Raw genomic sequence first — 26,394 nt, forward strand, 5'->3', positions numbered from 1 at the left:
TTGGAAAAAAATAAACCCTACTTTTACCAGACTTTCACCTACTTTTTTTTTTACCTACTGTCCATGCGAAAATAATGATTAATGCAGCTTTAAAGTCTTCATATAAGTGTCATGAGTTTGCTTAAACCTAAAACGTGACGCTTTTGATTGGTGGATTTCAGTTAAGGCGTCACACAGCCTGGAGGCCTGAGGCAGGCTTCGGCTGCCTGCGAGGCAGCACTGAGGGTCCCCAATGCCCAGATCACAGTTAGCAGCGCGAGCGCGTTTTCTGACCGGTGTAAAGGTGAATGCAACGTGCCCGCTCAGCCATGGCTTCAGAGGAACCAAAAGCAAAGAAACAAAAACTTTCAGAGGATGAGAAGACAGAGTCTCCAACCAAAAAGACCCCTGCCAAACTAAGGTGACCGAAAGTTGGGAAATAAATAAATTAATAAAAAGCTAACAAACTGCCTCTTTGAGGCGCGAGGACACGCGACCCTCCTGCGACTGTTTGCGCAAGTCTTCAGCTTGCAATATAACCCTTAATATATTATGTATGTGTGCACGAAATGTGGCTGAGGCTAAACATTTGGGATTGTTTAAAGAATATTAAGTGTCTGTATGAAGCACCGTGGTGTGGAGAAGAGGTCGGTCGTTGATAAGAAGCGGCGCAAAGTCCTTTGATGTAGTTATCTTCAAACAGCTAACGTTTAGCTCGGTATTAACGTTAGCACAGGGCCATTTGCTGTTGTCTTGTAGTGTCTGTTAACCCTAGCAAGTGTGCCAATGTCTAATCTGAGATCAACGTGACCACCACATGCCCCCGTGTGTTTAAAAAAGAAATGCTTGGACCGATCTGGACGCTCCGTTCATTTAGAGCCAAGAATTGCTCCGCTGCTTGTTTTTAGCAATGATCGCTGCAGAGAAAGCTTGCCTGAGACACCCTGTACCAGCTCCCAAAACAATGCATTGTGAAGCCGTCACATAGTGGCAAATAAGCCATGTTTGATTCTTTTATCCAGCATTGTGAAGTCGTCACATGGCCGTGGATATTTAATGTTTTGATGCCTTTTCCCTCCAATAAATTTAGCTCTAGTATTGTGCATCACGCTTGTGCAGCTCATGTCGTGGTGTCTGAGGAGCCACTTCCATCAGCATGCTTCTCACGATGTAATTTAGCTTCAACAGAGTGAGTGGATTGAGGTTAGAGTCGCCGAGACGAGCCAATCGCTGGACAGAGAGGGGCTTTTGTGGACCTACCTCCCCCAGATGCCTCCAATCAGTCAGTTCAGAGGATGAGGAGGTGTGGTTGCAGGGGAAAATCGATCTGACCGCACACTGAGCTGAAATTGTTAAGTTTTTGAATGCTAAGCTCTTTCCGAGCCGGTTTTGGATTGCTCAACAAGTCTTTCAGTATCTAGCTGGTAAACACACATAGAGACAGCATGTCTTCTGCAAGGTAAGACCACGTTGACATATTGATAATTCATCTAAAGGCAGGGATGGGTTGTGGTTTAATTGGCTGCACAAGCCTAGTAATCATCTGACTACATATTGGCAGATGTATGGGCTGTAGGAAATGATAGTAAGGGTGTGGCGTCTGCTGGGTAGATGATGCCTTTTCTGTTTTCCAGTCAAAGAAACTCATCTGCTTAAATACCCCTTCTATGTTGATAATTTTTGCTGCAAATCTGCTCTTCAGGCAAGGGTAAAAAGGGATGGCTTGATAGAAAAATCTCCCTAGCATATGTTCATGTGGAGGTGGCATATGTCAGGGACTGTGACTTGCTCCATCTGGGGTTTTCCCTGCGAAAAACACTGACAAGATTGTGGTGACATCAAGGACTCGCATTCGAAACAGAAAAATGCACAAAGACAGATCTGAGTACATGTTACCATGCTACCACAATCGCTTGGTGCTTTTGCAGTATTGCACATAGATCATTCATTATTCGTTTAAAGAGACACAGAAGCTGCAGGCACCACTGGCTAATTGGTTACTGATGTGTAAAATGAGTTCCAGTAGGACTGTTTTGTGTTAACACAAAGGGAATTATGCTGTGCTGTTTTAAAAAGATGTGTTCTGCCATCACAAGACTATGATTTGCAATGATATTTAAGCCATGTGGTCAGTTGTTTGCCTCAGGACAGAACAGACTGTACAAACACAGACACACGCAGCCTACAGCTGTCCTGATGTTGTCTGTTGTGAGTGTCATAACATGGTGTATACGGGCTGACTGGGTCCTCACCTCCACACCATCACATGTACATTCTTTTGTAATTTTTGTTGATGAGTCATGCATGTTTTAAAACTTTGTTTCTTGAGCATGTGCCATTTCTGCTTTGCTGTCTGAGAAAGTGGAAGGGTTTAAGTCATGTGATTGAAGTCACAGGGAAACAAAACCATGGATTTTGCATATTAGAGATCAACACTAGAACAAAAAACTACCACACACAGCTGTGTACGCAAATAAAATTTGCCTTAGCACACTCAGTGAAAAGGATGGCGGTCTGGTCTTTTAGTGAATCAAACAAGCTATAAATGATTTCAAAGATAATAGAAGTATTGAATGCAGATTTTAAAAAGTCTTTTAAAACAATGGATTCATTGATCTATAAATAAGGCCGAAACCGGTGGGTTTTTAAAATAAATCTCTGAAAACTCTTAATACATTGGAAGTACTGAATTTTTTTATGTTGCATTGGAAACCTTAATAAAAAAGGAAAGTGTACATTCAATGAAAACTGAATATTTAACCCAGATGTTTTTGGTATGATTGAAACAAGGTAATGTATATATTTCATACAAACATTTAATTCATTCAAAAAAATAAAAAAACAATTAAAACTCAGCATAGCTGGAATCAAGGCAGTGGAATCCCATATGCAAAGTGAGAAACACAAAATCTTGAAGAAAACCTGCCAACAAACTTGTGTTTTGTGTTACAAATACACTTGGGCAAAATTGTTTTTAACCCTAAGTAATTGATGTGGGTTCAGTTTTTTTCATTAATTCTGGTTATATTAAAATTGGGCTTAAAAACCATTCTGAATTGCAAAAAAAGTCTAAAATCTAACCCTCCACAAGTTGTAGGAACCCTGACAGCTGAGTGAATTTTAAAATTTTAAAAATACTAGTACTATAGTAATACTTGTCAATACTCTCTTGTTAAAGCCGGGATATGTACAGTTTTTGTTTTGACGTTTTGTCTCCATATTTCAGCCCCAATGCACTCTTTGGGATGGGAAACCCTTTGCTGGACATCTCTGCTGTCGTGGACAAAGACTTCTTGGACAAGTAAGTTAAAGCAATGTAATACATTTTTTGTCACCTAAATAAAAATGCTGCCATAAGTGGTTGTAGTCCTGACAAAAAAATGATTATTTTTTATTCAAATGTTGAATCAACTCTGGATTTTAAAAAGATGGGGAGGCTGAGCCCATCATATTGCAGCTGTTAAATTTCTATGAAGCATGTCACAATCACATCAAGTGATATATAGACACTCAGTGTCAGTGAGGTCAGTCCAGTGCCAGGCAACCAACAGATGTAATTTGATCAATGGAGAAACAAGATGAGGAGTATACAAGAAAGGCAGAACACAGATTACTTACTTATATACTTACTTTCTTTATTTGCTTCTTAACTACCTTCTGTAATTACTTATTTACTTTCTTTCCGATTTATTTGCTTTTTTATTTGCTTATTAACTAACGTCCCTATTTACTTATTAGCTTACGATCTTGTTTACTTATTGACATGGTTACTTATTTGTGTGTTTATGTACTGGGTATTTTTTGAAATAGTTGGAGCTGTTGGCGCAGTCAGAGCAGCGTTTTCTGCTCTGTCTGAGTTCTGTCACACTGCGCTGACCAGGGCAAAGGGCTTCTTTGGGCTCCAGCTCAGAGTCCACTCTCAAAACCCCCTTGCGTAAACTCCAGGATTAGAGCTAAACCAGCCAAGCACATTTCTAATTCAGTCACATAGAATAAAGGTGGACTAAAGCTGCGTCTTAATCCCCAATTTACCTTCAAGTTTCGAGGAAACTAGACTCTGTTTCACTTAACTGACCAACATCCAGCTTTCTTAAAGCTTCTGTTTGTGACTTAATGATTTCAATAATCACAATTTCCATAGAGGGAACCACCCATTGGCAGCACCACCATTATGTCTGCCGTGCTTTTCCACATAAACATAATCCAGATGCTTAGTGTGTGTTTCTATGCACATTTCTGGAGATTGTGTAAGAAATAAAACAGATTTTTTTTAAATGGTACAGCTTGGATAGCAGTAACTAATGCCTCTTTTTTTTTTCTCCTTCAATTATTTGCAGGTACACCCTGAAACCTAATGACCAGATCCTGGCAGAAGACAAACACAAAGCGCTGTGAGTTTCTCTGATGTTGCAACACTTCTTGCTCAGTATAGGTTGAGGTTTTTAGTCTGCACAGAGAGCGGAAACGAATACGTCTGGATTCATACTGAGTTTGCTCCTCTCTGCTCTGGAGAGGGCCAGTCAAAACAGGCGTACACCAGAAAACACCACGATTGACCTCAGTATCTTTATATAAGACCAATAGCGGAGCAGCAGATCCAGCACAGAGCCAATAGCAAAGCAGGACTCTTCACCTCCCAGTTTCTCTGAGATGAGAGCCAGAAAGCAAACATTTAACTGCAGGCGATAAGGGGGTTGTGTGTGACTCTGTGTGTGTGTGTGTGTATAACTGACTCTCCACAGTTATATTTATGATAGATAGTTCACTAATAATATTTTTTTACATTAGCAATCATGCGTGTTGTTATTATTGATATACACATCTGCACTAAATGTTTTTATACAGTTTGTGTAAAGTTTCTTGGCGAATCAGTGATATTTGACACAGCTAGATATTTGAATTAAAAAATATAACCAACTATTATTCGACAGACAGTTGCATCTATATTAGTACATACATTTTTGCTGCGTTCGTGTGCTCCTTGGATGGTCCCAATTTACAAGTTGGGAAGTATTTCCTCTGACTTTATTGTGTTCACAAGCTTAAATTTGTGATGTGGGAACAACATGGATACCCCAAGGAAGATGTTTTGTGTTTTATTGTTTGGAGCATTTAAAAAAACATGTTGATTTTCCTTTTTTTTGGTCTGTTAGTTTTTTTGCTTGTGTTCTTTGTATCATTCTGTGTCCCCTCCAAATTTGGATGTTTTTGTGGGTCCGTGAACCCACAAAAGGCGGAACTCTTCAGGAGTTTATTTCCTCAGCAGCAGTTTGTGGAGTTTGAATGGATAATTGATCTGTCAATCTGATCAGAGCTGATTAGTTTAGATTAATGGATGAGAAGAGCAGCTGCTGAAGAAGCACGGCAATGCAAACTTTTAGACCCAGTGCAATCAACACAACATATATATATATATATATATATATATATATAATCCTAATAAATGGTCCAGCTCCAAAAATAGAAAATCAACACATGGCAGAAGGTGTTTCGATCATGGCGGGCCACCACAAATAAATAAATGTATGAAAAAACAAACTTTACAAAATGATTTTGTTCCAGACTTGTTACACCAATACATCCCCTAGAACTACTAAAATCTTGATTTACCTAACAGGGGGGGTTGTCAGGATTAATGCTAATAAATAACTTTTTATCGAGATCACTAGCAACTAACGGTTATAGCCTAATGCCATATTACAAATTACATGTGTGCGCAAAAAATTACATGCAATATGTGAATCAGTATAAGGTTTATTAAGCATGAACAGAACATTTAGTCTTGTCCGCCATGTCTCTGCATATGTGACGTCAACTGGGCATCTCATTTTGCCAATTATTCCAACACCACATGAATGTAGGGTCATTTATGTCAGGGAACATCTGTATCCATGAAACCCAACTTCAGAGTCAGCTGTGTTATCAGGAGTTCAGTGGGCGGATGGCGGAGTAACGAGGAAGCCACTTGTTATTTGTTATGTATATGACCTGTGAATCTTGATCCTGTTGTACCACTCCAGTCTTTTTTATTTCGTCCCTCAGGCAAAACTGCTAGTCTGTTGTAAAAAGAAAAGTGAGATAACACTATAGAGAGTCACCCCCATTCCACTTTTCTCTCTGTCTCCCAGATGTCTCCCCCTCTGCAGCCTCTGGCTCAGTCTCAGGACCTTTAACAGCAGTCGGCCTGTTAAACTTTCCAACAACATATTTGTGCACACTGCGGCTTACACTCACAAAAACCACACAAACAAATATCTGCGTGGAAGTTGATGCCTGACTACTTAATTTAGACTGAATGACATGGCAAATAAAAGATCTGTTACTAAAAATGGTTTATGTTTTAGTACTCAGCCATAATTGATACTTTACGTGTTGTGAGGTTTGAAGATTTTCAGTTTGCCCAGGACTTAGTCAGCACCACAAAGAAAAATACTGGCAAACAAACTTCATGCACAACACTGAATTTACGTTTTGTAAATATGAATCACGTGAATAACAAGTTTGTCTCTGTGTGCAGATTTGAGGAGCTCGTGAAGAAGTTCAAAGTTGAGTACCACGCTGGAGGAGCCACACAGAACTCTATAAAGATTGCTCAGGTCAGTCGTGTTCACACAGACTGTTCTGTCACCACATCAACACTCTGTGAATTCTTGCTGGAAATGTTGGCAACAGTGAGGAGAGTTAATGGCAGCGTTAATTTTGGCAGCTATTTTAGATTAATACTTAGTCTTGAGATGAAAATGCTTTCTAGTTAAAGTCGCATTTTAGTCATTTTTATCCTTTATAGTTTTAGTCTAGTTTTAGTTGACGAAATTCATTACATTTTAGTCAACTTTTAGTCAAGATATAAACTTATTGAGTCAGGCTTAAACACGTCCCAGAAATGATAATCAAGTTGACAGGTTGTATGAAAATGTCATTTAAATGTTTTTTTTAACGAGTAAAAATAATTTCTACACATTCAGAAACGTGCATTTCTCCAGCAGAGTTTTTCACGAGTTTAAAGAATTTTACAAGCATCACTGACTGATCATCATTTGAAATATTATTTATGGACTCAAACACTTTGACATCACAAACAACTAATTTGAGACGATTGCGATTTGCACCCGGGTTCACTGTAAACTCTGACTTACCATTAAGAAGCAGAATTATTTTTCTCTAAATTAGTCTCATGTTCTCTCACAGAGTCGCTGATTAAAAGGAAACTCTTGGCTGTCACAGAAAAGTTCAGACTGTTTATATACAGCAGAGCTACTCTCACAGATGACTGAGCCTCCTACCTGCCTGTCAAACAGCACAAACTTTAAACCTTCTCTAGACTGTCTGCATCTAAATGGAGTTGTGCGGGAAACAAATGTGAGGAGAGGACAGCGGCTGGCGGCTGCTCGCTCTGTTGTGGTTCACTGGCCAACAAAAGGAGTTGAATGCTAACAGCCTCCACTGCAACTAACAAACTCCATGGACACATATAACAGCTTAATCATCCACAGTCAGACACACACAGCTGCTTATTTACTGCCGAACTACAGCTCACAACTCACACCAACAGCTGCTCTGGTATGAGTGTGTGCAGTCTAGCGAAATATCCTGGTGCTGACTATTTACTGGAGTGTACAGCCGACCGGCCGGCGCTCCGATCTCATACTGTTGTTAATAAGGCATTAGAAAGCAATTGCAAGCACGGCTGTTGTTGGTCGCTTTGTTCTCGTCGCCTCTCATTTTGAATGTCTCATAGTCCACCGACACTTTTGTCTCATTTGTCTCGTCTCGTCAATGAAAATTAGACTTAGATTTCTCATAGTTTCTGTTATTAAGATCTAGTTTTAGCTTGTCATCGTCTTATTTTCATCATGCAAAAAAAGGTCGACGAATAATTTCCGTGAAAGTTTTCATCAGTGAAATCAACAATGGTTTATCGACTTAATGCTGATTAGAGCTGTTGTGACTGTCTGTAGTGGATGATTCAAGAACCGCATAACGTGGGCACGTTCTTTGGCTGCATTGGCAAAGACAAGTTTGGAGAGATCCTGAAGCAGAAGGCTGAGGAGGCCCACATCGACGCACACTACTATGAACAAGATGAGGAGCCCACAGGGTCGTGTGCTGCTTGTATCACCGGAGATAACAGGTGAGTAATAATGATAATGAGCATATCTCATAGGGCTGTACCCAACTCGGAATTATTTCAGTCAAATCAAATTGGGCTGTCCAATATTAATCAATGATTTGTTCTGTTTTCCATACTAGCGGCATTCACATAATGTGGCAAAAAAGCTAAAGGTACTAACAACGGGTCATAAATGCGCAACTTTATATATCAAACAAAAGTCAGACTGTATCGTATTAAGTTGCTGTGAGCTGTAAATTCACCGTTTCTAAGCAGAAGGTCTCTCCTCTCTATTCTTTGGTGCTTCACTGCCTTTGTGTCAGCAGCTCTCTGTAACCAAAGAGTAGCAAAAGTCAAGAGCACTCACTCTTTAGCAAAATCTGGGGACCAAAACATTCCCAAAAGTACACTGCACAGAAAAAAAATGACCAATTGACCAACATCAGTCGACTGATGATTTGAATCTCTGACTTTCAAGGGCCAGCTCTAATATCTTGACCCATTCTAATGTTATCTATTTATAACTCTTCATCTCCTCCTTGTGTGCGTCCTCCTCTTAGGTCTCTGGTTGCTAACCTAGCTGCTGCTAACTGTTATAAGAAGGACAAACATCTAGACCTTGAAGAAAACTGGAAGCTTGTGGAAAAAGCTAACGTCTACTATATTGCTGTAAGTAATAGTTACCGAACTACTATGTGATGTGTTGTGCCATTTACTTCTAATATTCAGGGTAACCCATGTACTGTCACTTCTCTTTTGTACTTCCGGATGACGACCCTCAGGGGAATTTGCGGACATATCAGTGCAGTCTCTGTTCGAGACCTTTCTTTATGTGTTTCATTAGAGCCCATCAAGTTATAAATAGCAGATCAGTGCTGACCCAGTGTCACTGTTTGCTTTCAGGGTTTCTTCCTGACTGTCTCTTTGGAGTCCATCCTGAAAGTGGCGAAGCACGCGTCTGAAAATAACAAGCTGTTTTGCCTGAACCTCTCTGCGCCCTTCATCTGCCAGTTCTTCAAGGACAACCTCATGCAGGTTATGCCCTACGTTGACGTGCTGTTCGGCAATGAGACAGTAAGCCAGACTTTCAAAGCACATTCTTCAGATGCTCATCATACAGGCTGCATGTGCAGCACTTTGTCTCCAACAGATGTTGATGATTACTACATAATAACTAAGAATCTTTCTTCTGTTCCATTTTTCAGGAAGCAGCTGCATTTGCTAAAGAGCAAGACTTTGAGGTGAGTGGTTTGACGGTCTGTTTCAGCATTTACCCTCATTTACACATTAGTGCTGTATTTTTATTTTATTTTGTGCACTATCAATTGATGATGTTGCTGTGTATTTTGTCTGTAGACCAAGGACATCAAGGAAATTGCCAAGAAAGCCCAGGCTCTGCCCAAAGTCAATAAAAAGAGACAGAGGATTGTAGTGCTGACCCAGGGGAAGGATGACACTGCCATGGCCCTGAGTAAGATCTCTGGTTCTGTTTTTTTTCTTTGCTCACGTTACTATTATTTCCCTCAGTCTCTTGTCCATATTTATTGCCCAGACACACCAAAGTGACATTAAAAAATAAATAAATAAATAGCAGTGACGTAGGCCGACACATCGCCTGCGTCTTGGCCAAAGGTTTTAACTTGAACACACTGTAAAGACTACAATAGCCAACTGACATGCACAGTTTGCGCCTGCATAGGAGGAAAAAACTCTCCATACCAGCAGCCGGCAGTAGTCTTTATTCATTATTCAAAAAGGGTAACTGGACGACCAAAAGGACAGATTCAGGATGCTAGTTAGCCAGTTAGCACAATCCAAATTTGAAAGGACAAATTGTGAGCTATAAACTATTACCAACTGTTTCTGCTCAAGAGCTCAGTGGGTAAAAAAATTAACGTACTTAATATAACATGTTTGTTTCAGTCTCATTCCCTCTTGACTTTTAACCATTTTCCTTCCCCTCCACCGTATCTCTTCTCGTGCACAAAGCTGATATACCAATGAGAGTGATTTTTGTAAGCGATGAGCTCCGCCTTCCTCTATGCCAATTCGGCAAAATAGCTGACAAGAGCCAAACAGTGCGAGACACGCTGCAAAAACTGTGGAAACAGATGCTCACAGATGGCTCGACAGTGACCCGCAGCAGAGCAGCGGCTTGGTTTGTCAGGGCTCTTAGAGGTATGCTGCTGACATATGATTTTTTTTCTTGTGTTTGTTCAGGTGACAAGGTCGAGACATTTCCTGTGCTGAAGATCGACCCCAAGGACATTGTTGACACAAACGGTGCAGGTGATGCCTTTGTAGGAGGTGAGTTTTTCCTCAATCTTTATTGGATACATTTTGGAGTTGCTGTTTGTCTTTCCTGTGTTTTCTGTGGATTTTTGTTTAAGTTTTCCCGCTCTCTGTTGCAGGGTTCCTGTCCGAGCTTGTCCAGGAGAAACCACTGGATCAGTGCGTGAAGGCGGCACACTACGCCGCCAACGTCATCATCAGAAGAGCCGGTTGCACCTTCCCAGAAAAACCTGATTTCAAGTGATTTCAGCCCGCAGCCTCAAAACCACCCTGCCATACACAACTCCGACCCATAGTTCCTCTGTTTTCTACAAAAGCTACCCTCAGTTCTCTAAGACACAGTTTTATTTTAATCAGCCATCCGTCCAAGTTATTTTTTAATTCATGTGCACATAATTTCCTCCAAGTTGTTAACTGGGTGCCTCCTGACGTGTGCCTGCCTCTTATCTCCACTTGGGGCCGCTAAAGGATCATGCAGCCTAGATATTTAAAATAACCAGTAATCATGATAACAGTGTGATCATTTTGCTTTACAAAAAGGATCTAAATGGAAAGTCCTGTTTTCATGGACAGTTTTGGTTTTCTAAATGTTTTTTTGGCTGTTACTCTGCCAACATCTGGCGGCCCATCAGATTCTGGGAGATCGAGCACTCGTGTTGACATCCCACGAGTCTGTTACTCCTTCCCCTCGGAGACAGAATCAAAGCACGTGAAGTCAGTTCCACAATCGACGGACACATGATGCACAAACAGAGGACTAATTAATGAAATATTGGACAATGGAGGTATTGGATCCTGCATTGAAACATGCAGGAGTGATTTATTTTAGATTTTTTAAGAATAATTATTCCTCATTGTGAGTTCATATTTTTTAATTTAACAGGCCAGTTATGAAACCAAATGTTTTTCTTTTATGCACACACTTTTTAAACGTGTCAAAGCCTCTGCCCAGTAAGTCCTGTGATCACTGTTAAATGTCAGCTTTACCATGCTAATAATATTCAGAAGTCACCGTCAACATCACCATTGTGGAAGTGTGTTTCTCCTCGCGCTGTTTTTTGGGCGGGTGCTTCGAATATCTAGTGCCTTTTTTCCTTTTTTTTCTCTGTAAATATGACAAAGTTTGCAGAAACCTACAGGTGTTATTTGAACCCGCGTTTGTCTGCAGGGAAACTTGCAAGCTAGATCAGTGATGGGCAACTGTTGGCTTGTGTGGGTGGAAATGGATGCACATCATCTTGCAAGCAGATGCATATACGGTACAAAGATATCATATGTTTTAATGCTCTCTATCAGAGCAATACAGTGGGTATCAACACTGACCTTTCTTCCGTCCGCTTTGCTAAATCAAATGTAGATGGACTGGAAATTTTACATTTTCACCACTAGATTTTAATATTTTTGTCGATATTTGTGCGACAACTACTACAAATGGTAAGTGGAAGATATAAAGTAAGTGGTGGACACAAATAACATATGCTAAATTTATGCTGAGGCCACACTTGTAACATGGGGCCAAAGATTTCAAACCGTCTGTATTAACCTTCAGTTGTGTGTGCGCAACACCGAATACTTGAATTCAACGATCCTGAATATAAATGTTCTTAAACAAGAAAAACATTTTCTGAAAAGAGTTGTTTTGAAACTTGTTTATCTTTGAGTATTGTCCCTCTGTCATATAGGCTGTTTGTTTTTGCATGTTCAATACACCAAAAAAGCCTTATGTGATTGTCTATTCATGGTCTCAATTGCACTCAAGTTGCCCATCTCTGTGCTAGACTGAGAGGCCTAAAATTTACAAATAAAACTTACAATGATGATCTTGTTGCTTATTCATTTTTCTATTTGACTGTTTCTAGTTGTTTATAATAACATTTGAATGTTTTACTCATAGAGTGTTTAAAATGAATGGACACCATGACGCTATCAATCGGTTTGTGAACTGTTTTAGGTTCAGCATTTTGGCTGTTACCTTCTGGGATTTTTGGAGCCACAAGTGGCCATATTTAGCAGAGAGGTTGAACCTGTTTTTCTTAAGATCCTATCAGGCTCATTTTAAGGTTCATACTTTTATTTGAGGTTTGTATTAAAATATGTTTACATGCTTTACTGTAAAAAAAAAACAAAACATCATACTATCTGTGCTGGAACACCTGTATTCACCCTCTGTCTGAAACGCTTTGTTTTAGCGCCTGTCTTTTTAAGCCCCTCCCCCGAAAAAAAACCTAACTGCTGTGGTCACCATTTCTGGGTCCTTCATTTCTCAACGTCTCTGCATCGACATTTCAGCCATGAATGGCTGTAGCACAGTATGTTAGGACTTTCTACTGTGATAAATCTCCAATAAGCATCTCAATGCAAATCTTGACAACTGGACATGTTACAGCAGGAAGATGATCCAGAATCATGGAGAAATGAACACAGGCAACAAAGACTACACCATGTTCCTCAATGTTAGCATGTAGCTACATGTAGCAGTGTATGTAATGTAAATAAAGCAGTAGCGTTCCAGGAGCAGATGACCATACTAACATATCTGTCGTGTGCTGATGTCAATTTGAAGTTTTAAACAAAGTATTCTTACCAATCTGAACCCTTACAGAAAATTTGGACAAACATAATAGGTCCCCTTTAATTCAAAGATTATTTTTAGTAAGAGATCAACAGTATATACCTTAAAAGACTCCATTCAAAAAGCTCAATAAACATTCAAATCTATGTTACGACAAAATGCTTTGAGGCTAAAAATTGTGAATTTTAGGCCTCTTGGTTCTCACTTCATTTCAGTTAGAAGTCTCCAAATACTATAAGTACAAGCCTCAGATCAGCAGCTACAACTCTAAAACTTTACTTCTACGCCTCAAAACCTTCGCCTACTCTGTTAAAACCTGTTAGTACACGTACAGTATTCACACTCTTCACACTGTGAAAAACAAAACACAGTTTAATGACACAACAATTAAAGAAACAAACATTTTTGTACCTGAGATGAAGACAGACAAACACAGATGTTAATTAACTATTTTGCACTACTGTTGCGTTTCTCTCTTCTGTCTCAGCCTCTCCTCTTGTAACGTGATGTCCAGCGCCCTGAGCTGCTTTAGGAAGCCGTGATTGGGCAGGATGCAGCGCCGCTCTTTCACATGCTCAACAGCATCCACCACAGTTAAGCTGTGTTTCATCATCAGGTATGCCAAAACCAGAGTCGCTGATCTGCTCCGACCCATTACACAGTGCACCAGCACCTTGTCTGCAGCAAAATGAAGATAAATGGATTCATTAGAAACACAGTGAAGCATTCACGCCTTGTCTCCAGAGAATGATCTCAATTAAAGGTTTCATTTCCTGCAGGACTCACTCTGCGGCTGACTGAGAGCCTCGTGGATGAACTGGGTTGCAGAGCAGAAGTACTGGGACATGTTGAAGGTGGGTTTGTCATCAGCCTCCACACCATAGTACTGGATGTCCATGTCAGTGTAGTACTCAGCACCAGTCAGCACATTATTAAACTTTCCCTCTGCTGCGTTGAGGACATGTGTAATACCCAAATCCTTCAGGCCCGGACGCTCCAGAGCTGTTTTCCTGTTTCCATGTGACACACAGACTAAGCATGAAGCTGTAATTATTACAACCATGAAACCATCTATGTGTGAATTTACTCACTCGTCCCCGATGTAGACACCAGGCCAGACCTGGTTGACATGAGCGTACTGAGCTCCAGAGCCGCTCCAAAACAGCTGCTCCAGGTCTAATGTCCCCGGTGTGATGTAATCACTGTCTGGGTCCACCTGCACTGCTGTGTACGGGTTCCTGCTTCTGGACTTCGCCACACAGGACGACATGCTCACCTCTGCTGCCCAGAAAACACAAACACACACACCCCTGAACTTTAGGAAATATGTCTGCACATAGTTATCAGCTTTTAAGATGTCTAGCTGTAATCTTAACACACATCAGTGATGTCTTGATAAACACGACTGGAATGATCAGTATAATTAGTTAGTCTAACAACAAAATATCAATCAGTAACAGTTTATATTACTAATTAACTAGTTTAAGCAATAATGCCACAAAAAATTCCATACATGGTTCCATACTCTAACATGTGACTATGTGTTGCTTTTTTGGTTTTGCTGGGACATTAAAAAAATCTTGGAGTTTAGTTGGCGAAATGGGACACTTTAAGCCAACATAAGTTTTGTGAAATCATCATAAGCCTTTATCAGTATCTCAATATATCATTTTATACATTTTGTAGATCAAACAATCAAGCAATTAATCAAGAAAATAATTGCAGATCAGTCAGTAATGATAATTAATATTGTTCAAAACCTGATACAGTAAACTGCATGGCAGATGTATGGAGGATATAGGGAGCTATTCAGTATTTATAATGCATATCACTGACTCAAATTTAATATTTAATAAGAATTCTGGATTACTATATATGAGGATTCATTTATTCACTGATTTAAATTAAATTGTAAAATAATAAATTCTTTATACACAATAATTAACTGATATGTTTTTAGATACATAACTTGCAAATGAGTGTGACATTAGAAGAAAAAATAGCAGAATTAACATTAAAGATAAAATAAATATAAGATTTCAAAAACTACTTTTTTTCTTTTTTTCTTTCTTTTTTTACTTGTTTGTGTCGCACAAACATTTCCATTCAACACTTTTATGGTCACCTATGTCAAGGTCGGGCTTTTCTTGGGACAAAACTTCACTTCTCACCTGTTGGAAGAAACTCGAGCTCTCTGTGAGCAGATGTCATTTCTTTGTAGCCAAAAACAAGTTCAAGAGACAGACAGTGAGAGCTATTGTTAAATTCAATGCCACATCAATTTTGACACTTTGTGAAGAAAGAAATTCCAAGAAATTCCACTTTGGTAATAAAAGTTGAAAGCAAAGAGGAACCAGCTGATAAAATATAGAATGCCAAAAGTCTGTTTTTTTCAGAAATTTGTTGTGAAATGTATCAACAAATCCCACAAATAACAAGTTAAATCAAATTAAACTGATTTACTTAATTCATGTATTAATTTCTTTTATTTCGAAATACATAATTAATTTCAAGACTAGATCTATTAATGGATTCCCTATGAACTTATTTTTATATAAATCTGTAAGTTTACATCTCATTTATACCAACTAATAAACTGATAACTTCCACAGTCTTTCATACTACACCTAAGTTGTATCTGCTGCACATTTTGCTTCTTATAATAAACACTTAATATATCAAACACACGTCGTTCTCAGTTAAAAAGGTTTGTAGTACAACAGTGTTGTGATGTCCCAGGATGAACAGGAGTTGGTTATGATCACCTCAGGTGTGTGATCTGCTCATGGTGCAGGCTGTTCAAAGAGAAAATACACTGATTGCATGTTTAATGTCTTCTACTCTGCAGACTGATTGTTAAAAGAAAGAAAGCACGTACCTCTTTCTTGTGACTGTTTAAAGCTTTAAATCCGTTCCTGAGCAGGATCGCAGCACAGCACCGCAACTCTTCCTCAGTGGACATGTGTGAGCTGTGTGTGCATGTGTGTGTGCCTGTGTGTGCATGCGTGTGTGTGTGTGTGTGTGCGTGTGTATCAACAGAGACCTCCCTTCACAGTAAGCGTGAAGGCAGAAATACAGATCTGGAATGGTAACTGCTCTCTCGGGCTCTCTGTTTAACATGATATTTTTAGGCAGTGTGGCCACAGCACCTGACCTCAACAACGTGACACACACACACACAAACACACACACAGATCTTCTCTCACAGCCTTCATAATGTGATCTGAGTACTCTAATGTGACTGTGATTACTTTCTTGTTAGGCTGTATGGTAAAAGAGACACTGAGTCATGAGAATAATGAAAAAAACAAACAAAAAAAAACAGTGACAACAAGTTTAGTTAGATTGGCATGTTACTTTGTCGTCATCATAAGAATGTCATTAATGTGTGGACAGGTGTGGGGAGAGTTATTTCTGGAGACATTACATTTTAAGCATTCAGTTGTTACATTTGGGCTGACTGAGACTGAGACTTATTGCAAGAGATGACTCACAGATTTCTATTTTTAAAATTTTTTGATACAAGAAATGTAGATTCAAACAAACAGGTGACTGAAAAGGGTGAAATGCTCCGTCATGATGTGTCAGCGTGGCCCTTTTCTGTGATCAGTCTGCTCTGTGCACTGAGACTCAGCTCCAGCTGCCTCAGCTGCTCCAAAAATCCAGAGTTAGGACCAATGTCTCGGTTCAGGCGCACAGCAATGATGGCGTCCACTAACGACAGCTTCTGGCAGATCAGCAGATATGCAAGAACCAGCGCTCCAGAGCGGCTGACGCCCATGGCACAGTGCACAAACACCTTCCCTGGAAGATAAAGGGGTTAGTGTATTTGATAACACTTTTACATGCAAAATAAATTTTCATCAGCCTTGTCAAAGTCGGAAAAGAACAGGTGTTACTAATAACGTGAAAGGCAGCTTAGTTCCAGTGTCCCAGTAAACCACGTCAGCGGTACTGCTGCAGCTAAATTAAATTCTAACATTAATAGTATTTATTAACACCCTTCAACTGTTACATGCTGAGGCAGATTTTCCTATCTGTGACACGAGGTGCCAGCTGAGGGGGGAGGCGCCAAATCCTGAAAAAATCAAACATAACAGGAAAACGCTGAAAAGATCCAATGATAAGCTGGGGGAACGCACCCAGGGAAGCTTGCTGAGGGTGCCAGATTTGTTAGGTCCAGCACTGGTTACATTTGAAAATGTCCTGTATGAAGGTCTGTTGTACAAAAAGTGTATAAAATTGCTACAGATGTCTTCACCAGAAGCCTCCAAGCTATACATTCCCCCTTGGATTATTTGATATCTAATATTTCTCTAACACTGATTTCATGATAACATTTTTTTTTTTTTGCTGGTTTTCATGTCAAATCTCTATTTATTTATTTATTTATTATTTATGTGTTTGCTTAAATGTCGTTCATCAAAACTATAACAGATTTAACAAACCAAAATTGGTAAATATGTATATATATATATATATATATATATAAGTCAGTGGAAAAAGACATGAAATTACTACAAATGACATGAGGGAGCAGATTGGTAAAAATGAAAAAAGGTTTAATGTCTTTAAAATAAAGATGAGTAGAGTAGAAGTGAGTGATGCATTTGAAAGATCTAAATAGATAACTTTTACTATAAAGAGAATAAGAACTAATTAATGATTGATGAGTCAATGAATGATTTAACATCGATTTTGCATAAACTTCTCTGCAATTTTCCAAAATCTTTAAATAAATTAGTATAGCCGCAAATACAGCAGGAACTAAGATTTTCCATATTATGAATCGCCCTCTGCAAACTGACCATGTGTCTTCAGAGCGCTGTCTATGAACTGTGCAGCAGGGTCGAAGAAAGGCCGGAGGTTGAACTCCGGATGGTCTGCAGCTTCAACGCCGTGGTATTCCACTTTGAGGTCACTGTAGAACTGCTGACCCGTGTTGATCCGGTGTCGACCTGCTGCAGCATTCAGTATGTGAGTTACACCCAGAGACGAGAGTGTGGCTTTATCTCGGGCCACAGACCTGCTGACACACACAATCTGAGTCACTGATAAATGTTTTCAGAAACATTTCAAGCTGCCGAGTTTCCTACTCACTCATCTCCGATGTACAGGTTCGGCCAGACTTGATTGACAGGTGCCACTGGCTTCCTGTTCGTCCAGAGAATTTGCCTCAGCTCTGTCAGAGATGGTGTTTCCTCCTTGGACTGACCTCTGTGTAGCAATAAATATGTGTGTGTGTCTGTGTGCATATGTTTATGAGTGTGTGTTGGTGCCTGTGTGTGACTTTACAGTGTTTGGGCTTGTCTTCGTCTCCTCCTTTCCCTCTCCAGGCTCATGTCGAGGCTGCGGAGCTGCATCAGAAAGCCCGGGTTGGGACAAATGTCTCTGTGCGGCCTGACGGCAGCCACCGCCTCCTGCAGCCTCAGGCCCTCAACAATCATCAGGTACGCCAGCACCAGGGTCGCAGAGCGGCTCACACCCATCAGACAGTGGACAAATACCCGTCCTGGGACAGGGACATTCGCTGTTACCCTCAGCACCAGATATGCAGTGACATGTGTACGTTATTAGATACACGTGTACATATTGTGCAAATCCAGTACAACAGCCCTGCCAAAACATCCATCTCTACAAAGCTCAGAGTGTTCTGTTTGTGTTGACATTAAACACGCAGATTACGAACTCTCTAACATAGGAGAAAGACACACAGACTTTAAAGTTGTTTAGCCTCTATTTGTTGTCTTGTTGCGTGTCATTGAAGTCATGATGCATTTTCCATGGTTCTGTGTCTTTCAGTGGACATTTATGTCTAATTGTAGTAATTTCCTGTCTCTTTCTTGTCGTTTTCTGTCTCTTTGTAGTCATTTTATATGTCTTTTTAGTCATGCTGTGTCTCCTTGTTGTTGGGTTGTGCCTCTTTGTGGTCTTTCTGAGTCACTTTGTGGTCTTTTTGTTTCTCTTTGTGGTCATTTTTTGTCTGTAGTCATTCCGTGTCTCTTTCTAATCATTTTGTGTCTCTGTTTGGTAATTTTGTGTCTCTTTTTAGTTGTTTGATGTTATATGGTTTTTGGGTTTTGTTTTTTTTTTTGAGTCGCCTCCTTGTCAGTATGTGTCTCGCCGAGTGACATTTTGCAAGTGAAGCCCAAAGGGGCCCCTGACACTTTGCGCTCCTGGGGCTTGTGCCCAGGAGGCCTGTTCAGTATTTCGGCATTTTAAAATTAGACCTAATGGCACAGCGGCTGAAATGGATTGCATTAGATAGTACAGGTTTTCCCAATTAAGTGGCCGGTGAGTGTAATCACCCCCCAAACTCAAAGATATCTAAGTGTGATTGACTTGCCTCCCATTCCCAGCGCGGCTCTGATGTATCGTGCTGTTGGGTAAAAGAAAGGACTAAGGATGAACCCTATTGCATCATCAGCCTCCACCCCATAATAATCCACTTTCATGTCTCTGTAGAAACGGGGGCCAGTTTTGACGTACAAATGGGAGCCAAGGCCGGCATCAGCATCGGGGGGTCGGTGAGCAGCATTTACAATGTGAGTTATGCCCAGACTGTGCAGACTGGGCTTGTCACGAGCCGCCACCCTGAAACACAATCACACGTTCATTTCCGTATGAGTGAAGGATGTTTATCGAGTGTGCACGTTGTTACGTGTGAACCTACTCGTTGCCTATGAAAAGGTTAGGCCAGACTTGATTGACGTGTCCTGTGGGTTGTCTGTCTGCCAGCAGGAACTCCTGCAGCTCTGAGACAGTAGGAGGTTCATATGGTGGATCCCTGAGAGACATACTGACACACACACACACACGCACACACACACACACACACACACACACACACACGAGAGCACATACAAGAGCACATACAAGGCATATAACAATATACATCTCACAGTGAGCTTTTCTTAGAAACCTGCATACAATCATCTTCAGTGTTAAAGCAAGAAACTGAGCAAACTAACCTGTTTTCCCTCTGAATCCTCCTTTATGAACTTAACTCACTTTACTGCAAACTCCTCTTCCACCATGCTCGCTCTTACTTCTCTATAACACTCACACATGACTGTTTCCTTTTATAACTCTGTAATCCAACACTCATTAATGACAAAACATGCTGCAGAATTATTTTTTTCAGCTCTTTAAAACCCCATTTTGACTACATGCCTGTAGTCTCATTCTTATTGATGACAATGTGGCATTATCCTGTGAACTTTGACATTAGCTCACTTGTTTCCATGACTCTTATGTAATACACCGCTGTGCTCTCTGTGTTGCAGAGTAACGCCAGCTGCTTTGCTCCTTTAAGAAATATGATCCAGGCTGTGAATAACATCAATGACAAGTCAACTAAAGCCACAGTTGTTCTGTTTGCAGCATGCTGAATTATTTATTATACGCCAGAAATGTAGGTTATGCTTACAGCATTATGTAACAGAAAAAAATAAGAAAAGGCACATTATGGCCTCAGGTATATAAGGATATGTAAGTGCTCGCACAGCCACTGCCTTTGATCCTTTAGATGACTGTAAAGTACAGTGACAGCTAACGTGACGGCAGCTACAGAAAGAAATCTTCAAGCAGCATTTGATTTGGTATGAGTTTCAATTCATTTAAATCTCAGTAAATATAGTGATATTTTTGCAACCTTTTATGTTTTGTTCAGTCATAATACATGATCCCATTTTGTTTCATCATCAAATGTAATTTTTTTAGTTACTGTATTTTTATGGTCATGGTAGAAATAAACACACATTGAAACCCATCCATTTTTTAAATAATAATAATAATTTTTAAAATTGGGCATGGGGGGTAATTTTAATAACTGTACCATATCAATATAATGCTTGGTTTTGTAAGACTTGTAAGGTAATAGGTAATAGGACCTTGGACTGATAAAATTAAAATAATTAAAAGTATTTCTAATCAAAGAAATGATCTTTGTTAATGCAAAATAACAACAACAACAAAAAAAACTGGTTTGAGGGATTTTTGAAGAATGATAAAGTACCCTATCAAGCAAATTGTTCAAAATTCTGTCAAAAAGGTGTAATGTGCATAATAGCTTAAAAAGTGTCAAATAATATTCACTACATAACGCTCATTTTATAGTCTATCCGTCCATCCAGAATATTTCAATTAAATGTCATAAAATGTATATATTCACGACAAGACATAAAGCTTTATTTACAGAGCCTGTGGACAACACTGACAGGTAACATTTAAATGCATTTTGAATATGAAAAACAAACCTCAAAAAATGAAATATGACACCTAAATAATTAATAATTTCACAACACATGACCTTTGCAGAATTTAAACTTGTGCATAAAATTACATTACCTTAAAAAAATTGAATTGAAATTACTGTTAAAATCACACCTCTAACCACATGGTACACTGATAGTATTATTTAAAGATATATTGATGAGAGTGGAGTGGAAAGAGAGTGATGTCTCGAGGTGACTAATGGCTAATGTGACGAAGGAGTTCAGAGGAGGTGAAAAAAGATGGGGGGGGGGGGTCAGAGAAAAGGACACAACCTCCGTCTGAGTGTCAGCTGTTCGTCCAGCTTGAGGAGGAGAGACAGGAAGTTCCTGTTGGGGTAAATGGCTCGTTTTTGGGCCACATGTCTCAGAGCATCCCTCAGAGGGAGACGCTGCCGCAACATCAAGTAAGCCAGGACGAAAGTGGCTGATCGACTCACCCCCATGATGCAATGCACCAGCACTTTTCCTGTAGAGCAGGATGGAGAAGGAGAAAGGAAATACAGAAAATGTAAAACATCTGAAATATGGGACAAAAGTCCCATGCATTTGTTCCCCCATAATCAGTCCGTCCAGGATTTGGCTTGCTCTTTTTGTGATTGTTGTGGCCAGAAATGTGTGGTGGTATGGATTTTGTGTTTTTTCATAGATTTTTTCCTGGATCGTTTGCTGCATATTCTGCTGCTGTGTTTTTGTGTGATTTTAAAGGCTGGGTGTGACTTCCTGGTGCTGGAGCTCTGCATGCACACCTGTTACTCATTCCACCCTCATCAACTGCAGTTTAAAAGCCCTGCTGTCTTTCTTCCATGCCAGGTTGTTTTTGCTCTTCATAGTGGTACTGTTGGCTCATCTCCAGTGCTAGTTGCAGTGAATGTTCTTCTAGTTTGATTCTCCAGTCGTTTCTGGTTCATGAGACTTCACTGTCTTCTCCATTTCTAGTGCCTCTCTCTTTTCAACTCCAGCATCTCAGCCACACACCGCCCAGCCCCTCACCACCTGTGCCGTAAGCCTACAAACACCAGAGCCATTAGCCACACAGCTTCCCAGCTTCAGCCACACCTCAGCTACTATAACTGCTCTGTCCACCAGCCTCACCTCAGTCTGCCTGCTTCATCCACCTGACCTTTGCAGAATTTAAACTTGTGCATAAAATTACATTACCTTAAAAAAATTGAATTGAAATTACTGTTAAAATCACACCTCTAACCACATGGTACACTGATAGTATTATTTAAAGATATATTGATGAGAGTGGAGTGGAAAGAGAGTGATGTCTCGAGGTGACTAATGGCTAATGTGACGAAGGAGTTCAGAGGAGGTGAAAAAAGATGGGGGGGGGGGGTCAGAGAAAAGGACACAACCTCCGTCTGAGTGTCAGCTGTTCGTCCAGCTTGAGGAGGAGAGACAGGAAGTTCCTGTTGGGGTAAATGGCTCGTTTTTGGGCCACATGTCTCAGAGCATCCCTCAGAGGGAGACGCTGCCGCAACATCAAGTAAGCCAGGACGAAAGTGGCTGATCGACTCACCCCCATGATGCAATGCACCAGCACTTTTCCTGTAGAGCAGGATGGAGAAGGAGAAAGGAAATACAGAAAATGTAAAACATCTGAAATATGGGACAAAAGTCCCATGCATTTGTTCCCCCATAATCAGTCCGTCCAGGATTTGGCTTGCTCTTTTTGTGATTGTTGTGGCCAGAAATGTGTGGTGGTATGGATTTTGTGTTTTTTCATAGATTTTTTCCTGGATCGTTTGCTGCATATTCTGCTGCTGTGTTTTTGTGTGATTTTAAAGGCTGGGTGTGACTTCCTGGTGCTGGAGCTCTGCATGCACACCTGTTACTCATTCCACCCTCATCAACTGCAGTTTAAAAGCCCTGCTGTCTTTCTTCCATGCCAGGTTGTTTTTGCTCTTCATAGTGGTACTGTTGGCTCATCTCCAGTGCTAGTTGCAGTGAATGTTCTTCTAGTTTGATTCTCCAGTCGTTTCTGGTTCATGAGACTTCACTGTCTTCTCCATTTCTAGTGCCTCTCTCTTTTCAACTCCAGCATCTCAGCCACACACCGCCCAGCCCCTCACCACCTGTGCCGTAAGCCTACAAACACCAGAGCCATTAGCCACACAGCTTCCCAGCTTCAGCCACACCTCAGCTACTATAACTGCTCTGTCCACCAGCCTCACCTCAGTCTGCCTGCTTCATCCACCTGCAAAAACTCTGGCAGCAGCTGATCGCTGATTATCAGTGGTTGCTGTTGTTGGATGCAGCACTGACAGATTTCTGTGTGCCACTTTTCTCCTGCTCTCTGTCTGGTCACCACAACAGCTTGACTCTGCAGTTTAAACCTCTTACAAACCTATAGGTAGGGGTGCCTAGTAGCTCACCTAAAGGCAAGCATCCCAAAAAAATATTTTTAAAAAACAAATAATACCCTGGGTAACATTAGTTATAGGCCTATGTGTCCCCCCAAAATGAAAATTCAAAAAATAATAATAATAATAACCATTTACCATCTTTATTCTTCAGGGCTTTATGTATGAAGTCAGCTGCAGGTTTGACGTATTGACTGAGGTCAAAGCGCTCTGAATCTTCTGCTGGGATGCCAAAGTAAACGCAGGTGTTACCATAAAAACTCTGGTCACCGATGCTGCCCTGCTTAGAGTGCGCTGCGTTCAGGACATGAGTGATGCCAAGCTTATGTAATGTCTTTCTATTCTGTGCCACGGCCCTGAAAACACACACAAAAAGAGATGAACCAAGGGAATAAAGAAGAAACATGTGAAATAGCATCATGAAAAGATGCAGTCAAACAGTTTGTGCATTGTGACAAACCAATCAAAGTGATCAGTTTTTTCTTTTGCAAAGCTCATGAAGGTCTCTGCAACAGACTCTACAAACACAAGACACTCACACGTTTCCTATGAACAGGTTGGGCCAGACTTCATCCACTTGTGTGAGCTCCAGTGTGCAGGAATCCAAGATGAGCTCCAGTTCTTTAATGAGCACCAGGTCCTGTTGCTGGTTGCTCCCTGACATTCTCCCCAAACACAAAGTGCTCTTCCAACAGACTGCGTCCACCGTCCCTTCACCACCAGAGTCTGCAGCTCAGTGAGAGACGAGAGCAGGTGGTAGTTTGAATGCTGCTTAGCTCCAAAATTAGCTCTCTGTGTTCAGTGTGTTCTCTGTGACGGATGCAGAGTTATTTAATGTTGCTGTTGCATTGATTGGTTTGTTCATTGATGCCATGAGTCCAGCGGAAAAAGACAGGCATGTTCTCTGTCACTACTGAGGTCAGGAGAGGATGAGAGGGGTGGGGGCTGGACACAGTTGAACTACATACAGTAAATGGTACAAATGGAGACAGTCTTGCACCGTGTGAATGAAGACATTGACTTCTGCAGACTAAGGGAGGACAGTTCTAGGTATTTATTTCATAAGGTTGCTCTTCGCTCCATTTTATTTTGGTTTACTCAACCTTTCGTCCTGCAGTTTTCTGTCCAGGACTATGAGCTGTCGCAGGAAGCCTCTGTTTGGGAAAATCCAGCGTTTCTGTTGCACACAGCGCACAGAGGACAGAAGACTGAGGTGGTGTTGAATCATCAGGTAGGCTAGGACCAGCGCAGCCGAGCGACTCACGCCCACAGCACAGTGAACAAACACCTTCCCTGGACATCACAAAGGACACAAAGACACTGAAAATACCCCACAGTAGCTGTTTTGTCACCTCTGAAAACATGTGCGGTACCTCCTGATGTCAAAGCCTGATGGATGAACTCAGCAGCAGGGTAGAAAAAGGGTGAAAGGTCAAATGTTGGCAAATCGTTGGCTGGGACGCCGTAGTATTTCACCGTGGTTCCATAAAAGTCATCACTGCCCTTACAGCAAAGTTTTCCATGAGATGCGTTCAGTACATGAGTGATGCCCAGCTGCCACAGCCCGAGTTTGTCATGAGACATAAACCTGACACAGATACCGCATTAACGCTCCATTCTGACACAGATGCACTTATACAAAATACAGGTTACTCACATGTCCCCCAGATACAGGCTTGGCCAAACCTCATCTCCGTGGCGACAGGAGCGTGGAGCTGAGTGTAAAACCTCCTCCAGCTCCTGGAGAGAAGGGATCTTCTCACTCGTCTTCTTTGAATCTTCTCCCGCACATGTGCACTTTTCTTCTTCTTCTGGGTCTGTGTCGCTGACGTTTATTTGCTCCAAGTTTCGTGAATCACATCCCACCTCAGAGACTGGTTTTATGTCTGCCATGTCTGTGTTCAGGGGTATAATCCACTCTTATGTCTCTAAAAGTGAACCAAGCTGCTGCCTGTTGTTGCCTTTGCTTTGGTTGCTGCAGCCGCTGACTGTCTGTAACAGGTGGTGCAGTTTGGCTCTCAGTCAAACTCTCACTCATGGAGATGTGTGTTTATATTTACATGACTGGTTTGAAATCTGCTGGGTCATCGTTATGTCCATAAATGTAGTTTTCAGTGAGGACATAGAGGACATGTCCCCCTCAAAATTTACAACATGTATATTTATCTCATCCCAAAACAACATGAAAGTAGCAAAGCTAAGTTATTTGTGTTGATTTCTTATTATGTTTGGCAAATTGGCCACAGGCACAAACTATAGAATATGACATAATGGATGTAAGTACTGTGAAGTCACCCATTGGTGTTTGGATTTTTGTTTTGACCCCACCCCTATAAACTTGTAACTTAAAGCTTTAACAAAATGTAAACAGGAGAGTTACTTTATATAAGGAATAATCTCCTTTACAATTGTTATGATCTGGAAAATTAAATAGATACCAAAAACATTTTTTGTACTGGACTGTAAATATGTTTATTTCTGCTGTAAAGTTGGACATTTTAATATGGGGGTCAACAGGGATCTACTGGTTTCAAGTGGCCATTTGATGAACCTCGGTGTTTGGCTTTTCACATTTGGCCTCATATTTCAGCCTTGGAGGTTGCTGGGGGAAAAAAACATTACTGCGAACATAAAAACCTTTGAAATACCTCTTGTTAAAGGTCCAGTGTGTAGGAATTAAGGTCATCCAGCCGCGTAGTTGCAGAGCTGAAACTTCTATGTGCCGGACATGTAGGAAAACTATGGTGTCCTGTGCAAAAAGGACCCCCTCTACATACCAACGGCTTATTCTAAGGTAAT

The 26,394-nt window shown here is 40.7% G+C and overlaps 5 protein-coding genes across 8 annotated transcripts; 1 reads left to right on the top strand and 4 right to left on the bottom strand.

Moving 5' to 3' along the window:
- The first annotated feature begins 239 nt into the window (after window positions 1-239).
- Window positions 240-12,201, top strand: LOC121954940 (adenosine kinase). 2 transcript variants are annotated; one of them, XM_042502691.2, is made up of 11 exons: window positions 240-400; window positions 3,206-3,280; window positions 4,317-4,370; window positions 6,497-6,575; window positions 7,938-8,110; window positions 8,650-8,758; window positions 8,993-9,163; window positions 9,295-9,330; window positions 9,446-9,560; window positions 10,310-10,396; window positions 10,501-12,201. In XM_042502691.2, exons 1-11 carry the CDS (start codon window positions 288-290, stop codon window positions 10,623-10,625), a joined length of 1,137 nt encoding a protein of 378 aa, XP_042358625.1. In that variant the 5' UTR covers window positions 240-287; the 3' UTR covers window positions 10,626-12,201. The 2 variants fall into 2 exon arrangements, with proteins under 2 accessions (XP_042358625.1, XP_042358626.1); XM_042502692.2 differs by lacking the exon at window positions 240-400 and adding an exon at window positions 1,291-1,438.
- A 1,097-nt stretch (window positions 12,202-13,298) lies between these two features.
- On the bottom strand, window positions 13,299-14,231 carry LOC121954933 (dual specificity phosphatase 29). Its single transcript, XM_042502680.2, has 3 exons — window positions 14,045-14,231; window positions 13,740-13,963; window positions 13,299-13,631 (listed from the first exon to the last, which is right to left on the bottom strand). Exons 1-3 carry the CDS (start codon window positions 14,221-14,223, stop codon window positions 13,411-13,413), a joined length of 624 nt encoding a protein of 207 aa, XP_042358614.1. The 5' UTR covers window positions 14,224-14,231; the 3' UTR covers window positions 13,299-13,410.
- Window positions 14,232-16,288: 2,057 nt separating this feature from the next.
- Window positions 16,289-20,013, bottom strand: LOC121954830 (uncharacterized). Of its 2 annotated transcripts, none has more exons than XM_088086274.1 (7): window positions 19,925-20,013; window positions 19,627-19,752; window positions 19,300-19,547; window positions 18,249-18,465; window positions 18,054-18,170; window positions 17,762-17,979; window positions 16,289-16,757 (listed from the first exon to the last, which is right to left on the bottom strand). In XM_088086274.1, the coding sequence occupies exons 2-7, from the start codon at window positions 19,749-19,751 to the stop codon at window positions 16,528-16,530; spliced, it is 1,155 nt and encodes a 384-aa protein (XP_087942400.1). In that variant the 5' UTR covers window position 19,752; window positions 19,925-20,013; the 3' UTR covers window positions 16,289-16,527. The 2 variants fall into 2 exon arrangements, with proteins under 2 accessions (XP_087942400.1, XP_087942399.1); XM_088086273.1 differs by having other exon boundaries at window positions 17,762-17,982.
- A 1,108-nt stretch (window positions 20,014-21,121) lies between these two features.
- LOC121954679 (dual specificity protein phosphatase 13A) lies at window positions 21,122-24,270 on the bottom strand. Its single transcript, XM_088086761.1, has 3 exons — window positions 24,135-24,270; window positions 23,734-23,951; window positions 21,122-22,780 (listed from the first exon to the last, which is right to left on the bottom strand). The coding sequence occupies exons 1-3, from the start codon at window positions 24,257-24,259 to the stop codon at window positions 22,569-22,571; spliced, it is 555 nt and encodes a 184-aa protein (XP_087942887.1). The 5' UTR covers window positions 24,260-24,270; the 3' UTR covers window positions 21,122-22,568.
- Window positions 24,184-25,919, bottom strand: LOC121954680 (dual specificity protein phosphatase 13A-like). Of its 2 annotated transcripts, XM_042502344.2 has the most exons (4): window positions 25,253-25,919; window positions 24,969-25,183; window positions 24,699-24,888; window positions 24,184-24,321 (listed from the first exon to the last, which is right to left on the bottom strand). In XM_042502344.2, the coding sequence occupies exons 1-4, from the start codon at window positions 25,486-25,488 to the stop codon at window positions 24,309-24,311; spliced, it is 654 nt and encodes a 217-aa protein (XP_042358278.2). In that variant the 5' UTR covers window positions 25,489-25,919; the 3' UTR covers window positions 24,184-24,308. The 2 variants fall into 2 exon arrangements, with proteins under 2 accessions (XP_042358278.2, XP_042358276.2); XM_042502342.2 differs by lacking the exon at window positions 24,184-24,321 and having other exon boundaries at window positions 24,680-24,888; window positions 25,253-25,912.
- Between the last annotated feature and the right edge of the window lie 475 nt (window positions 25,920-26,394).

The sequence above is a fragment of the Plectropomus leopardus genome, chromosome 13 (assembly GCF_026936395.1).
Source record: "Plectropomus leopardus strain MGB_pleo_1.0 chromosome 13, ASM2693639v1, whole genome shotgun sequence".
In the NCBI taxonomy this organism is placed as follows: domain Eukaryota; kingdom Metazoa; phylum Chordata; class Actinopteri; order Perciformes; family Serranidae; genus Plectropomus; species Plectropomus leopardus.

What these genes read in the sequence shown, in the direction of transcription:
- LOC121954679 (XM_088086761.1), bottom strand. Translation starts at nt 24,259, where the DNA reads ATGTCAGGGAGCAACCAGCAACAGGACCTGGTGCTCATTAAAGAACTG. An exon ending in AACCTGTTCATAGGAAACGT is followed by an intron (nt 23,952 to 24,134) that starts GTGAGTGTCTTG and finishes GTGTGTTTTCAG; the next exon opens with GGCCGTGGCACAGAATAGAA. An exon ending in AGCCCTGAAGAATAAAGATG is followed by an intron (nt 22,781 to 23,733) that starts GTAAATGGTTAT and finishes CCTGCTCTACAG; the next exon opens with GAAAAGTGCTGGTGCATTGC.
- LOC121954940 (XM_042502691.2), top strand. Translation starts at nt 288, where the DNA reads ATGCAACGTGCCCGCTCAGCCATGGCTTCAGAGGAACCAAAAGCAAAG. An exon ending in TGTATCACCGGAGATAACAG is followed by an intron (nt 8,111 to 8,649) that starts GTGAGTAATAAT and finishes TCCTCCTCTTAG; the next exon opens with GTCTCTGGTTGCTAACCTAG. An exon ending in TGACACTGCCATGGCCCTGA is followed by an intron (nt 9,561 to 10,309) that starts GTAAGATCTCTG and finishes GTGTTTGTTCAG; the next exon opens with GTGACAAGGTCGAGACATTT.
- LOC121954933 (XM_042502680.2), bottom strand. Translation starts at nt 14,223, where the DNA reads ATGTCGTCCTGTGTGGCGAAGTCCAGAAGCAGGAACCCGTACACAGCA. An exon ending in GGTGTCTACATCGGGGACGA is followed by an intron (nt 13,964 to 14,044) that starts GTGAGTAAATTC and finishes ACATGGAAACAG; the next exon opens with GAAAACAGCTCTGGAGCGTC. An exon ending in GGCTCTCAGTCAGCCGCAGA is followed by an intron (nt 13,632 to 13,739) that starts GTGAGTCCTGCA and finishes ATTTTGCTGCAG; the next exon opens with ACAAGGTGCTGGTGCACTGT.
- LOC121954830 (XM_088086273.1), bottom strand. Translation starts at nt 19,751, where the DNA reads ATGTCTCTCAGGGATCCACCATATGAACCTCCTACTGTCTCAGAGCTG. An exon ending in AACCTTTTCATAGGCAACGA is followed by an intron (nt 19,548 to 19,626) that starts GTAGGTTCACAC and finishes ATTGTGTTTCAG; the next exon opens with GGTGGCGGCTCGTGACAAGC. An exon ending in CGAAGACAAGCCCAAACACT is followed by an intron (nt 18,171 to 18,248) that starts GTAAAGTCACAC and finishes ATTGCTACACAG; the next exon opens with AGGTCAGTCCAAGGAGGAAA.
- LOC121954680 (XM_042502342.2), bottom strand. Translation starts at nt 25,488, where the DNA reads ATGGCAGACATAAAACCAGTCTCTGAGGTGGGATGTGATTCACGAAAC. An exon ending in AGCCTGTATCTGGGGGACAT is followed by an intron (nt 25,184 to 25,252) that starts GTGAGTAACCTG and finishes TATCTGTGTCAG; the next exon opens with GTTTATGTCTCATGACAAAC. An exon ending in TCAGGCTTTGACATCAGGAG is followed by an intron (nt 24,889 to 24,968) that starts GTACCGCACATG and finishes TGTGATGTCCAG; the next exon opens with GGAAGGTGTTTGTTCACTGT.